At 34.7% G+C, this 15,698-nt stretch overlaps 1 protein-coding gene and 1 pseudogene across 5 annotated transcripts in view; both read left to right on the plus strand.

The window, feature by feature from the left end:
- Positions 1-15,698, plus strand: part of Lmln (leishmanolysin like peptidase) — a 70,203-nt gene that overhangs the window by 25,807 nt on the left and 28,698 nt on the right. For all 5 annotated transcript variants that reach the window (XR_013092475.1, XR_013092476.1, XR_013092477.1 and 2 more), the window contains exons 8-12: positions 475-569; positions 2,130-2,247; positions 9,045-9,152; positions 11,346-11,422; positions 14,404-14,514. Coding sequence is in view for 2 of the 5 variants with exons in the window: in XM_076868016.2 (XP_076724131.1) it covers positions 475-569; positions 2,130-2,247; positions 9,045-9,152; positions 11,346-11,422; positions 14,404-14,514 (509 nt within the window). In the remaining 3 variants the exon portion in view is untranslated. The remainder of the gene's footprint in view (positions 1-474; positions 570-2,129; positions 2,248-9,044; positions 9,153-11,345; positions 11,423-14,403; positions 14,515-15,698) is intronic.
- LOC143408691 (ribosome biogenesis protein NSA2 homolog) lies at positions 6,134-6,940 on the plus strand (annotated as a pseudogene).

The following is a 15,698-nucleotide window of genomic DNA, read 5'->3' on the forward strand; positions in this document are numbered from 1 at the left end:
AGCAACTCAGTGAGACCTGTCTCTAAATAAAATACAGAAATGGACTTGGGATGTGACTCAGTGGTTAAGTGTCCCTGAGTTCAATCCCCGATCCCCGTACCAAAAAAAAAACAACAGGAATTAAAGAACACAGAAAATGCTCTTTGGTTTGTGATTTAAAAGTGCTAATAGTGCCTAGACAAATTATAGCACAGTAATTGCTAATCATTGTATTTATACTGAAAGTAATTTTAAAATATATAACACATTTTGGAAAAACTTTTATTAAATATTTACCTTAAATAGTTAGAATTTAGAATTCATAAACATGACCCACTTAATCATAGTTTAGTTGCAGCCTATGAGAAGTTCCTGTGTTGGCCTGATGCTGTTATGTATTTATATCAGTGCTTTCTTTTGATAGCAGACATGTTATGATATCTGTAATCAGACTTGATATTTTCACGGTAAGACATTTCAAACTTTTTCTTATAGGGTTTCTCTGCTGGGCTGTTTGCATTCTACCATGATAAAGATGGAAACCCTCTAACTTCAAGGTTTGCAGATGGTCTCCCGCCTTTTAATTACAGGTATTTACTATTTTTATTTTCTTCTTTTAGAGGATGCTAAGACAAAAATCAGAATCATGGTATGTTGTTAGGTGTTAAATAACAGTGTCTTTATGGATAATCTAAGGAAACTAACTGTACATAGTAAAGCAATATAGGATCATTTAGCCTCATGACCTATTCAAAGAGCCAGGACTCTTTTACCAGGCTAGGCTCTTCTCACCATATTGTGCCTTATAGTTCAGTCAGGCTGTGGTAAAATGTGGGTTGATTATATTTTGCCTTTTTAACAATTATTGCCTATGCATGGCAATATTTACATGTTAATTAATATTTTGTTTAGTTTAGCAGATTAGCAGTGATCCAGAGGTTCAGGACCTAAAATATGCTGTAGTAAGAAAACTGAAAAGGTTTATCAAGGATTATAGTGGGATTGGAGGTTTAGATCAGGGATATAACATTTGCCTAGTATGTTCAAGGCTTTGGGTTTGATCTTAGCAGTGGGGGAAAAAAAAGAATTTTATAGATAATATCAGTTTTAGAACTATAACTGTTTGCATGCATTTATATAAAAAATAAGTCTCTAAATTAAAAGCACATATCTATAAAAACACTTGTACAAAATATTCATCATGATTTTGTTATTATTAGTCAAACCATATAAATCACCAAAAATATAAAAGCTGCATCAGTAATAGAATAGGTAAATAAATTGTGATATATTCATATAACTAAAAACTATATAGCACTAAGAAAGAAAACACAATTGGCTGGAATTAGCTCAGAGGTAAAGTGGGTACATGTGGTGCTCTGGGGTCAATCCCCAGGACCAGAAAAAAAAAGAATATACTAATGCTATATGCAGTAATGTGGAGGAATGTCACGTTCCTTGCAACTGAAACACTCAGGGTCACTCCAGGTAAACTGGGCTGCATGAAATAACCACCCAGAGACAGACAAATACCTTTTTCTTTGGGGTCCTGTGATTGCTCCTCTGACCTTAAGGGCTCGCAAAAAGACATATGAGCAAACACTCTACAACTGAGCTACTTCCCAGCCCCATATTAGATTTTTGAAGATGTGGCCAAGTTCATGATGGATGATAGCAAGAATGCTTGCTACCATCACTACCAGTATTGAATATTATAGGTCATATTTTAGGTTTATCTGTTGATTGAAGATGTTATGTCATTATTATACTCAGGACTACTAGTTTTATTTTCTTTGTCCAATCTTTTGGGTTAGTCTTCTTTTTCTAATTACTTTGTATTAATATCTAGAGATATTAATGCTTTTTCATGTATGTTGCAAATATTTCTTCTATCTACTTTTGTGTCTTTTTACTTCATTTGTCATGCATGCATACATACATGCAAGTGAGTAACATCTCTTTTAACTACAAAATAGTGCTTACAAGCTCATAGGGTTGTTCAAAAGATTAAATTTGAAAATTCCTTTCATGGATATGGGATAGTGTAAGTTCTCAAATATTTTAATTTCATATTGATACTCATGAATACTTTTATTTTTAAAGTAGTAGTACGTTTGCAGAATGACTGTCTTTCTATTCTATAATTACAGTCTTGGATTATATCAGTGGAGTGATAAAGTAGTTCGAAAAGTGGAAAGATCATGGAACATTCGAGATAATAAGATAGTTCGTCACACTGTGTATCTGCTAGTGACACCTCGTGTTGTTGTGAGTATTATTGAACTTCTTTATGTCTCATGAACCATCTTCCTTCATTATAATACTTGTTTTATTAATCACTATTGTTTAAGAACTTATAATTAAATTTCAGAGCCTAAAGTAGAATCAGTAGTAGAAAGGCAGCGCAATAAAGTTATAAGCCAGGAGAAAGATGAGGAAGTAGAAATTTGACATTGACATTCATAATTCCTATCATATGCACTGCTTTAAGGAAGTGCTGCCTCTGTTATGATACCTTTTAGGATCATTGTACTATTTCTGTAATTGTTTATCATTTCATTTGAGGGTTTGTATTAGTCAAGGGTTTGCAGAGAAAGAGAGACAAACAGGGTGTGAGGGGTGGAAGTGGGGGAAAGAGATTCTTTTAAGGAATTGTCTCACACAACTGTAGAAGTTTGGTAGATCCGAATCTGATGAGGCAGGCAAGCAGACTGGAGACTCGGGGAAGAGTTACAGTTTGACTCTAAAGACAGAATTATTTCTTGCTTGCAGGTCAGTCTTTGTTCTGTTTAAGCTTTCAATGGGTGCTTGAGCCCACCCATATTTTATGGAGGACAGTCTGCTTTTAGGTTAGGGTCCACTGATGTAAATATTAATCTTGGGCTGCGGTTATGGGTCAGTAGTAGAGCACTTGCCTCACACATGTGAGGTACTGGGTTTGATCCTTAGCACTACATAAAAATAAATAAATAAAGATATTGTGTCCATCTATAACTAAAAAAAAATTAGGAATAATAATCTCATCCAATAAAACACCTTACAGTAGTATCTAGAATAGTGTTTGACTAAATATCTGGGCACTGTGGCCCAACCAAGTTGACAAATTAAATTAACCATCACAGGATTCCTCATTTTTTTGATGACAGAAAGCTCTTCTGCTTCCACCTTTCTTTTACTACTCACATGTCTCTGCCTTCTAAACTCTTTCAGTGTTCTTGGGCTATTTTCCATCCCTAGAAATCTCTAACTCAAAAACAGACAAAATCCAATAAGTAAATTTGTTTTCTACTCAATAACATTTTTTTTTGCTGAGTGTGACACATACCTGCAATCCCAGTGATTATGAAGAATCATAAGTTCAAGTCCAGCTTGGGCAACTTAGCAAGATAAAATAAAAAATAAAAAGTGCTGTGAATGATGATGATGATAATAATAGCCTGAATAGCTTTTTTCCCCTACAAAATATACTTTCATAACAATTTACACCAGTATTAAAATTATTCTTGAGAGAGCAAGGGTAGCTATACTTAAACCAAATAGACTTTAAGTAAAAAAAGGTATAGGAAGACAAATAGGTACATTATATAATGACAAAGGGGTTACTTCATAAAGAGGATTTGACAGTTTTAAATCTATAAGTACCTAACTTCAAAGCACCTGATCATGTAAAACAAATATTACTCTTTCTGAAGGGAGAGATAAATTGTAATACAATAATAATACGAAGCTTTAATATTCCACTTTGAATAATGGACTAATCACCCAGACGAAAATTAATAAGGAAACATTGGACTTGAACAGCACATTAGGCCAAATGGTACTAAGAGATATACAGAACATTCCATTCAACAGCAATAGAATATACATTCCTCTCAAGGGTATTCTCCAGAATAGATCACACGTTAGGGCACAGAAAAAGCCTTAGAAAGTTTAATAAAAGTCAGTCATATCAAGTACCTTTCTAACCACAAAGATGTGAAATAGAAATTAATAACAACAGGAATTTTGGAAATTTAAAAATACTTGGAACAATACATTCCTGAACTACCAACATGCGTTGATAAGGAAATAAAGGGGAAATTAAAAAAATCTCAAGATATTGAAATATCTTTAAATAAATGAAAATGAACATAGAAAATACTAAAACTTACAGGATATAACAAAAGTGGTTCTAAGAGGAAAGTTTATAGCAAAAAAACAAGTACATCTAAAAAGAAGAAAGAAGCTGAGCATGGTGACACTCACCTGTAATCCCAGTGGCTCAGGATACTGAAGCAGAAGGATCAAGAGTTCATAGCCAGCCAGCCTTAGCAACTTAGTGAAGCCCTAATTAACTCAGTGAGACCATTTGTCTAAATAAAATATTTTTTAAAAGGACTAGGGATGTGGCTTAGTGGTTAAGCACCCCTGTTACAAAAAAAAAAAAAAGAAGAAGAAGAAGAAGAAGAACTAAAATAAACAACTTTGCATTATTCCTCTAAGAACTAAAAAAAGATGAACAAATTAAGACCAAAGTGAGCAGAAGGAAGGAAACAATAAAGAAGAGAGTAAAAATATGTGAAGTAGACACTAGTAGACACAAAAGATCAATGAAGGGACTGGGGTTGTGGCTCAGTGGTAGAGTGCTCACCTAGCATGTGTGAGGCCCTGGGTTCGATTCTCAACACCACATAAAAGTAAATTAATAAAAAATAGGTGTTGTGTCGAACTACAATAAAAAATAAATTTTTTTAAATCAATGAAACTTAAAATTATTTTTTTGAAAAGATAAAATTGACAAAACATTAGCTAGACAAAGGAAAGAAAGGAAGAAAACTGAAATAAAGTAAAAATGAAAGAGAAGACATTACATCTCATATCACAGAAATACAAAGGATCATAAGAGACTACTGTGAACAGGTATATGCCAGTAAATTTTTTCGGGGGGAGTACCAGGGGATTGAACCCAGAGGGGCTTAACTGCTGAGCTACATCCCCAGTCCTTGTTATTTTTTCTTTTGAGATGGTCTAAGTTGCTTAGGGCCTTGCTAAGTTGCTGAGGCTGACTGAACTTGCCTTCCTCTTGCCTCAGCCTCCTGAGTTGCTGAGATTACAGGTGTTGTCACTGCACTCAGTTGTGCCAACAAATTTGATAACCTAAAAGAAATAGATAAATTCCTATAGTTAATATTGCTAAAATATCCATGCTACCCCAAACAGTTGCAGATTCAGTGCAACCCTGATCAAAATTCCAACGTCTTTTTTCACAGAAATAGAAAAAAAAATCCTAAAATTCATATGGAACCACAAAAAACTCCTAATTGCCAAGGCAATCATTTGTAAAAAGAACAAAGCTGGTGGCATCACACTACCTGATTTCATAGTACAGGAATCCCCACTTTAACTGAGGTTTTACTTTTTATCCCCAGTCTTAATCCAAATATATTAAATGGAAAATTCTAGAAGTAAATAATTTATAAGTTCTAACTTGTAATATAGTATATTGTTATAATTGTTCTATTTTATTATTAGTTATTATTAATCTCTTCCTATTCCTAATTTATAAATTAAACTGTATCACAGTTTAATATGTATATATAGGAAAAAACATAGTATAGGTCCAGTACTATCTGGATTTCAGGCATCTACTAAGGGTTTTGGAATATATCCCTTATAGATAAGGGAGAACTACTGTAGAAATTCAAACAACCTGGTACTGGAATAAAAATAGAAACACTAGGCAGTGGAGCAGAATAGAGAGCCCAGAAATGAACCCAGGCATATATGATCAGTTGATATTTTACAGAAGTGCCAAGAATGCCCAATGAGAAAAAGATAGTCTCTTCAATAAATGTGGAAACTAGATATCCATACACGGAAGAATAGATTTGGACCTTTATCTGATACTTTATGCAAAAACAACTCAAAATATATTAAACTCCTAGAATAAAATAGTGGGAAAATTACACAACATTGGTTTGGGAAATAATTTTTTGTTTTTACTAACCTCAGAAACACAGACAACAAAAACAAAAATAGACAAATGGAATTATATCAAACTAAAAAGCTTCTGGCTTTCCCCTTTTGGACTGCACAGAATAAGCTCTTGGGTCTCTGAGACCCAAAAATTGAGAGGTTCTTTGCATCCAGGAGGTTGTGGCCTTTGACTCTATAAAATGAATATATTAAATTACAATATAAATGCCACAGATATTGTTTGTATTACCATGAGAAAAATAGAAAGAAGGAAACTCTAGAGTCTCATGAATGTTCGAGAGGAGGTGGGGGTGTTGGGGGTGGGGGATTGGCCTGAAGACTAAGATCTACCATAAATAGCACTATGCTGAGAAAATACAAATGAAAACAACTATCAAGACGCATGAAAAGAGAAACGCCAAACAAAAGAATGATGATAAGACTCCATAGGGAGCAGTACCTTCTTATCTACTGGACAGAGAAGCACAGTCCCAAGCAAAAGTACTTTCCAGTATGGTTATGCAAAACAGAAAAGAGACATCAGGAAACTAGTAAGTCCCTCTGCCCAAGGTTCATGCCCAGGGAGAAACAGAAGTATTAAAAGTTGTTTAAATAGTAAAGAGAAAAAAGAAGGTATAGAGGAGGATGGCTGCTAGAGTCTGCTTTGTTGGATATGACTTTATATGAGAAAATCACCTAAATTTAAAAGATTCATTAGAACAAAGGGCTTACATTTCAAGAAGACCCATGAAACAAATCCTGAATAGAAAGCCATCTATTGCCTATCAGTACTTGATGTGAAAAAGTATCCTTCATAGCCACTATGTTCAACTTCAAATGTTATTACCAAAGATACTGCCATTGAGATAAACATGAGTCAGTTGGGCCTTGTGACATAAAGAAGCAAGGTTATTTGGTGGAAATTATGCCCAAGTTATCAACAGTCCTTGAAAGTGATGGACTTAAATGTAGACTTACTGGTTTGACAGCAGTTTTATACACATAACTCCTTGTTTTAATTATTGAAGACTATGATCAGAGAAACCACCATTACCGTGATGTTTCTGAATGCTACCAAGTAGTCTTATATCTGTAATCAAGAGAACTATTTGTTAAATTGTAGAAAACATTAAAATGTTGAAAAAACATCTGTACACCAAAGGAAACAGTCAACAGTGGATTGGGAGGGAAAAAAATGTAGGATCAACACTTCAGCTTTTAGGCATAGGCAATGACTTTCTCAATGAGACTCCTAAAGCTCAGGAAATAATGCCAAGAGTTAATAAATAGGATGGCATAAAATTAAAAAACTTTGCCCAGCAATGTGAAAAGAGAACCTACAGAATGGTATAAAATCTTTGTTATCCTCTACTCTTCTGATAGAGGATTAATATCTAAAATTATGTAAAGAACTCAAAAACTTTACACCAGGGACTGGAGTTGTGGCTGAGTGGTAGAGCACTCGCCTAGCAGTGTGAGGCCCTGGGTTCGACCCTCATCACCACATATAAATAAAGATTTAAAAAAAAAACTTTACACCAAAAAAACAAATAATTAATAAATGGGCAAATGAATTAAATACACACTTCTCAAAAGAAGAAATGCAAATGACCAACAAATACATGAAAAAATGTTCAACATAATTAGCAATTAGGGAAATGCAAATCAAAACTACACTGAGATTTCATCTGACATCAATCAGAGTGGCAGCCATCAAGAATACAAGTATACTAATAAATGCTGGAGAGGGTTTGGAGAAAAAGAAACCCTTAGACTCTTGGTGGGATTGTAAATTAGTACAACCAGTATGGAGGTTTCTCAAAAGACTAGGCATGGACCACCACCATATGATCCAGCTATATTTATCCTGAATAATTAAAGTCATCATACTACAGTGATACATGCATACCCATGTTTATGGCAGCACAATTCACAATAGCCAAACTATGGAACCAGCCTAGGAGTCCATCAGTAGATGAATGAATAAAGAAAATGTAGTAGATATACACAATGGAGTTTTATTCAGCCATAAAGAAAAATGAAATTAAGTCATTATGTTAAGTGAATAAGCAAACTCAGAAGGTCAAGGGTCATATATTTTCTCTCATATGTGGAAGCTAGAGAGGAAAAACGGAAAGAAAGGTGGGGGCTAGGAATCTCATGAAAATCAAAAGATGATCTTTAAAGGAAAGGGACCAGAGGGTGGAAGGCAAGGAGGGTGTGGGGAAGTGCTGGGGAATGGTACTGACCATATTACATTGTTATATAATGTAACATGTACAACTAGGTAACAACAAATTCCATCATTATATACCACTGTAATGCACCAATAAACAGGCAGAAAAAAGGTATTGTAATAGAATACTCCTAATATAAAAAAATTTTAAAGAATAAAAGTCATCATAGTATAGTGATACATGCATACCTATGTTTTAGCAGTACAATTCACAATAGCCAAGCTATAAACCAGTTTAGGTGTCTATCAGCAGGTGAATAATGGATAAAAAAAATAATGTAATAAATAATGTAATATATATACACAATTGAGTTTATTCAATCATAAAAGAAATAAAATTATTATCATTTTCAGGAAACTGGATAGAACTAGAGACCATTAAGCAAAATAAGTCAAACTCAGAAGTTTAAATGTTGTATGATTTCTCTTCCACGTGGAAGCTGGAGCAGAAAAAGGAAAAGAAAGCAGGGGTGGGGACATCTCATGAAAATCAAAAAGAGATCAGTAGAACAGAGAAAAGGGATCAGGGAATGGGAGAAGGGGAGGAAGGGAAGATGTGCTGAAGAGCAATATTGGCCAAATTATATTGTTATATTGTATATTGTGTTCATGTATGAATATGTAACAGCAAATCCCATCATATGTACAACTATAACACAGCCATACAAAAATGTAAAAAGAAATATATATATAGTAATTTCCTAACAAAGAAGAATGTAACACCATCAAAATTTAATTATATTAAAAACTATATTTTAAAAATATTCTCTCTTCTTACCAAAGTAATTTTTAAATATCTGTTGTATTCATGGAATAAAGAGTTTGACATTATCTAACAGTACTTTTGTGGGGTTTTTATTTTTCTGATTCTTAGGATGAAGCACGAAAACATTTTAATTGTCCAATTCTAGAAGGAATGGAACTTGAAAATCAAGGTGGTATGGGCACTGAACTCAACCATTGGGAAAAACGGTTATTAGAGGTAAGTTTATTTTTAAGTTTTACTAGCCTTTTTTTTTTTTTTTTTTTTAAGTAATTCATACTCATGGAAAAAGATATTTAAACAGGTTCCTCTTTAGCTCTTAAAATCCAAATTAATTTAAATCTTAAATTCCAAATGTAATTTGTAAGCTTATCTTATATCTTTCCTTAACTATTGTCTAAATTTATGTATATACACATACACACAGAAGTTTTTCTTTTTTTTTCCAATTATCTATATTTATTTATTTATTTTTGCATTACGATTCTTAATACAGCTTTATACCACAATTTATCATATCTCTAATTGTATATAAGATATGTTGACACCAAATTCACATCTTCATACATGTATTTTGTATAATGAAGAAGTTTTTCTTTATGAACTCATACAACTTTTTTAACTTAATGATATTCTGTAGACATCTTACCAAGGCAATACAAATGCTTCTGCTATAATGCAACATATACTTTCACCTGTTTATACTGGGCTCAGTGGCACATGCCAGTAATGCCAGTGACTTGGGAGGCAGAGGCAAGAAGATCACAAGTTCAAGGCCAGCCTCAGCAATTTAGCAAGACCCCAACTCAAAATAAAAAAGGACTGGGAATGTAGTTTAGTGGTTAAGTGTCCCTAGGTTCAATCCCCAGTACTAAAAAATAACAAGATTTTATTCTTCAATATGATACCCAAAAGTAACTAAACTTGTGGGAAAAACAAGTATCCAGAGCACTAACAAAAACATAAATCATAATTATTAGCTCAATTTTAAAAGACATTAAATTTCCAATAAATACAGTTCTTTGTCTACTCTAGTATTTCTTTATTTTGAACAACAACAGACCTATAGTCACAAGACTCCAACAGGCCACACTAAAGAAAGATTTCCTTAGAAAGGGTATCACAAAGCACACACAACACGCAGTGTTGGGTACATTCCTCGTGCTGAAACAGCAATCTAGGGGCTGTCATTGGTGCCTCTCTTCCTCCCTCTCCAACTCAAGGACAGCAGTACAAGGCCAAAGTAGATGGATGCAAGAACCAGCCTGGCTTTTAAAGTACCATGTCCCAAATAGGACATGATCTTTTTAACAGTTCCATAGACATAATTTTCAGATCCCTATAAAATATTTTCAACACAGAGAAGTCCCAGAACTGTGGCTTACCAACAAGTATTCATGTTCATTTATAGTAATCCAAGCCCAGAAGTATTTCAGGAGGTTTTATTCCCTTAAGTACTAATGCCTGGTAACACAGTTGACATTCCATCTTTATTAGGTTTCCAGGGGAACAGAATTAGAAAGTTAACCCAAGGTCACATTTGTTTATAGAGTAAGAAAGAATAAATTCCTATAAGTGGAATTTCTGGGTCAGAAGATATTAGAGATAAAGAGTTGAAGAAAAATTAGAGCTGTCCAAAGAAGAAATATGCTCTCTTAAAAGGCAGTAGAGGGCTGGGGATGTGGCTCAAGTGGTAGCGCGCTCACCTGGCATGCGTGCGACCCAGGTTCGATCCTCAGCACTACATACAAAGAAAGATGTTGTGTCCGCCGACAACTAAAAAATAAATATTAAAATTCTCTCTCTCCCTCTCCCTCTCTCACTCTCTCTTTAAAAAAAAAAAAAAAAAAAAGGAGGCAGTAGAGTCCTTATTGTAGAGGACCTCCTGAAAGGAATTTATCATGTAAATTAAAATTAGGTAGATAGTATATCTTGAGAATATTTTAGGTCCCTCATATAGATTATTTGATCTCATGATTCTATTATATGTGTTTTGCATGTTAGTGTATCTGTGATCACAAAGGATTAGGAAACTATTTTCTATGTGATTCAGGTGGTTATTTCTCTAATTCTAAATTACCTGGGCATTGTCTCACTTTACTTTGCCTGGAGAATCTTTACAGTAGTATTTCTGATTCCACATATATTTATCTTCATTTTCATCATAATATCTTAAATGTTAGTTTCTGCCATTCCAGGGAAATTATAAACATGGAGACATAAGCAAAAAATAGATTTGACTTTAAATTTCAATCTAGTCATTTTAAAGATGGCTTTTGTATTTCACTACTTTTAAGTGAATATTTTATCAGTCCCTCACTGGAAACATTTTAAATATATATTAGAGAAATTACAGAAATTATTAGGTATTGTAGAGTCATTTTCTAACTAAAATTTGTTGGTGATTTTCAGAATGAAGCAATGACTGGTTCTCATACCCAGAACCGAGTCCTCTCTCGAATCACTCTGGCATTAATGGAGGACACTGGGTAAGACAGCTGTGAGAATACATGATTTATGTATTAAAATTAAATGAATATTAAGATTAGCTTAAGAAAATGCTGACATATTACATCAAAGCAAAACCACTTACTGCATTATTGGATTTTGTGCAGTTTGCTGTCCATTATCACCAAATCTGTTTATTCATTCAATAATTGTTTAAGGCCTCAAGATTTAGTTATAATAGAGCAAAACCATGATGTTAATGAGATTTATTTTCTTGTAAGGAAAAGCTTCTAATATGAAGGAAAAACTAAATAATTTTTAAAATTGTGAATAAGATTGATGTATAGTTTCCTGGTTTTTAAAGTAGTGGAACTTTTTGGTAAATCAGTAAGCTGTTATTAAATGAAACCTTTTACAGAATCTTTATGTATCAAATAAAATTAGAAATGCTTAGGTGGAAACAGTGCTGCTTTCTCTAAGATAGCCTGAGGGAACATTTGAAAATGAAATCAAATTTAAAATCAATAGTTTAGGTATTATTAAAACCATGAAAATAGTTGATTTAACTTAACTTTGGGGGAGTGATCAAAGAGAAATAAGGATTTTAAAATATAGAGCTCATTGTTGACCCTGAGAATAGTTTCAATAAAAATGGAAAAGACTGAGAAGTTCTTAGGCTGATCTGCTTACATGAGAGAGGAATACATAGGTAAGAAAGGATTTTATTAACACATCTTTTCCCCTGAGAATGCAAGATGAATAGGATCCAGAAAAACAAGAGAGAATTAAGTTAAATGAAAATTAGCTTCCTGTCTATTAATTCAGGAAAAAGGAATGGGTATAAGAATGCAGCAAGTCATGGAACTGGGGTGTAGCTCAGGGGTAGAACACTTGTCTGGTATGTGTTATCTACTTTCTTAATTTTCCTTTAGCCCATTTGAAGAATAATAAGGAAAAAAAAATATAGCATTCTGCCTAACAAAAATATCAAGATATTGTTATATCTTTAGAAGGTAGCAGATAGCACCCTGAAAAGTCATTAGCATGCGATGCTTTAAGGTTAAAGATTATTTTCTATGAAGTGATAACAAATTTTTGATGTCTATATAGACTTCATCTCAGGGATATTATTCTTTTAAATATTTTATTATGAAATTTACCAATACATAAAAAATGCACGTATTAAACAGTCTATATAATATAATGACTACTGTAGGCCTATGAACTGGATTCAACAGTAAATAAGATGTTATGCCAGGTTTCTGTTCTCTCGACTAAAAGGCTCAGGTGTCACTCTAGTTAAACTGGGCTAACAGGGCTGCATGAAATAACCACACAAGAGACACAAATACCTTTTTCTTTGGGGTTGCTGTGACGGCTCCTCTGACCTTAAGGGTCCGCAGAAAGAGAGAGAGCGAGAGCACGTGCTGACCCCTTTTATTGAGGAGTTTATTGAGGAGAAGCTATTCAAATGAGGCAAGGGGTCAGGTTTCAGGGGCTGAGTCTATCTTCATGATGTCCACTGTCAGCAGGTTGACTGACACCTGTGTAGGCCACACCCAAGGGCACAGTAAGAGGAAGGGACACACACAAGGCACTTCCATGGAAGATTCTATCCTAAACAGGGCAAGGGGTTATATTACAAAGGAACAGGTGAGCATAGCTTCACCCATGGGGCTGTAGCAAGACACACACATTTCTGTGACTGAGCGCCTCAGCACCCAGCTGGGGAGTGTAACTCGGTCACCCCGTAAGGTTGGCCTCCCACAATGTCATACTTGGCAACGGTCTTTACCTTGCAAGTCACAGACATCACATCATCTTACTCCTAAATACTGCACCATGAGTCCCCAAAATATATGGATGTTTTTTAATGTAACCACACTTAGCAGTAACAAAATTAATAATTTCCTAATATCCTCTACTACCCAGTTCATAAGCACATAAACCTTTTATCTCTCTTTTTAAATGGGATACAAATAAAATATCTCTTAAGTCCTTTAACGTACAGCAGTCCTGTGCACCTCTGCCACCTCCCCCACCCCCCATGACAGTTAATTTATTGTGGACCCAGAATTCTGGATTCGATTGTCTATTCCTTTGTTCTACAATACCCTGTATGTCTTGTAAATAGAAGTTATCTCTGTTATGGGTTAAATGTGAGGTGTTCCCCAAAAGTTTATGTGTGAGACAATGCATGAAGGTTTAGAGGTGAAATGACTGGGTTATAAAGGCCTTAAACCAGTCAGTGAATTCATCCCAGGACAGGGATTAACTGGGTAGTAACTATAGGCAGATAGGGTGTGGCTGGTGGAGGTGGGTCCACAGGGCATGCCTTTGGGGTTTGTCCTTGTTGAGCAGAGCTCTCTCTCTGCTTCTTGGTAGCCATGTCCTGACTTTTCCACTTCCACCATAATGTCCTGCTTCACCTTGAGACCCAAGGAATGTCACAGATTCAAGGCCAGAACAGCAAGAAACTAGAGCCAACTGAATTAGATTAGGTAAAAGGTAGCCAAGTAGTAATTCCACTATTTCTTTCTTTTCAGCTTCTCTTTTTCTCTCATTCTATTTCCTTGTCCTTATTTTCCTTGTCTCACAATATAACCACTTTGTGTTACTCTGTGACTTCCATCATTTTTGAAAATTACAATGGAAATATATTTTGTTTTGTTTTCCAAATATGAAAGTAGTTTGACATAGAACTGATTACCCAACCCCTGCCTCAGTGATCCTGTACAACAGACCTTTGGCAGCAAGCACTTTGTAAATGTTTATTTGTGGTGATGGCCTCCCAAGTCCTTTTTAAGGTCCTAATTTGCTCATTGTTGAGATTTGTAATTGGTATGCTAGAGTTGTTTTTTAAGTGAAGGTAATCAATAATCATTATTGGGGATAGCAGGTATAGATTGGTGATAGAGCACTTGTTTGGCCCTGAGTTTGATTCTGAGTACTGCAAAGGAGAAAAAAGTGAATTTAAATAACGGTAATACTAAAAGGTGCTTTGTTTGGATTATTTCCACAGCTGGTATAAAGCAAATTACAGCATGGCTGAGAAGTTAGACTGGGGCCGAGGAATGGGCTGTGACTTTGTCAGGAAGAGCTGTAAGTTCTGGATTGATCAGCAGAGACAAAAGTAAGAATGTGTTTCTTTGTATATCTTTGATTATACAATTAATTTCTGATTTTATTCTTTATCCTGAGCAGAAAATGTCAACTATTTTCAAAAGTGTTCTGAGCAGTTCAGTTTCAAATCCTTCTACAGGTACTTCGCAATAATATCCTAGTAAGTAAGTGAAGAATAATTGTTTTTTGTTTGTTTTTTGTGGTGCTGGGGATGGAACCCATACAAGGGTTGTGCATACAAGGCAAGTACTCTGTGAACTGAGCTATATCCTAAAATCATTATTTTTAATCATATATTAAAATAATCTGGGGCTGCAGTTGTGGCTCAGTGGTAGAGTACTTGCCTAGCATGTGTGAGGCACTGGATTCAATCCTCGGCACCGCATAAAAATAAATAAATATAAAAAAAATTGTGTCCATCTACAACCAAATAATAATAATAATAATAATCCATAGCATCAGGGCTGGGGTTTGTGGCTCAGTGGTAGAGTGCTCACCTAGCACACATGAGGCACTGGATTTGATCCTCAGCACCACATAAAAATGAAATAAAGATATTGTGTCCACCTACAACTAAAAAATAAATATTAAACTAAAATAATAATCCATAGCAAGGTGGTCAGAGCTATGAATATTTCTGTTTGGCTTATAATTCATAATTTTTGCATATTCTTGTCATTTTTTATTGTTTTCCTCAGTTTGCATACGTAAACATAGATGTAAATATCCATTCAGTATTAAAAAACCAGGCTGGGCATAAAGAAGAATGAAATTATGGCATTTGCCAGTAAATGAATGGAACTGGAGACTGTCAAGCTAAGTGAAACAAGCCATTCCTCAAAAACCAAAGACCAAAAGATCTCTCATTAATATGCAGATTCTGACTCACAATAGGCAGGGGAGAGGGAGGAGTAGAGATTCACCAGATTGGACATGGGGGAATGGGGAGAAGTGTGGGGGATGGGAATGGGAAAGATAGTAAATGAATTGGACATAACTTTCTTGTGTTCAAATATGATTACATGACCAGTGTAACTCCACATCATGTACAACCACAACAATGGGAAGTTATATTTCATGTATGCATGATATGTCAAAATACATTCTACTGTTATGTATCACTAAAAAGAACAAATTAAAAAAAACAAGCAGGGGCTGAGGATGTGGCTCAAGTGGTAGCAAGCTCGCCTAGCA

This window comes from Callospermophilus lateralis, chromosome 10 (genome assembly GCF_048772815.1).
Source record: "Callospermophilus lateralis isolate mCalLat2 chromosome 10, mCalLat2.hap1, whole genome shotgun sequence".
NCBI classification, from domain to species: Eukaryota; Metazoa; Chordata; class Mammalia; order Rodentia; family Sciuridae; genus Callospermophilus; species Callospermophilus lateralis.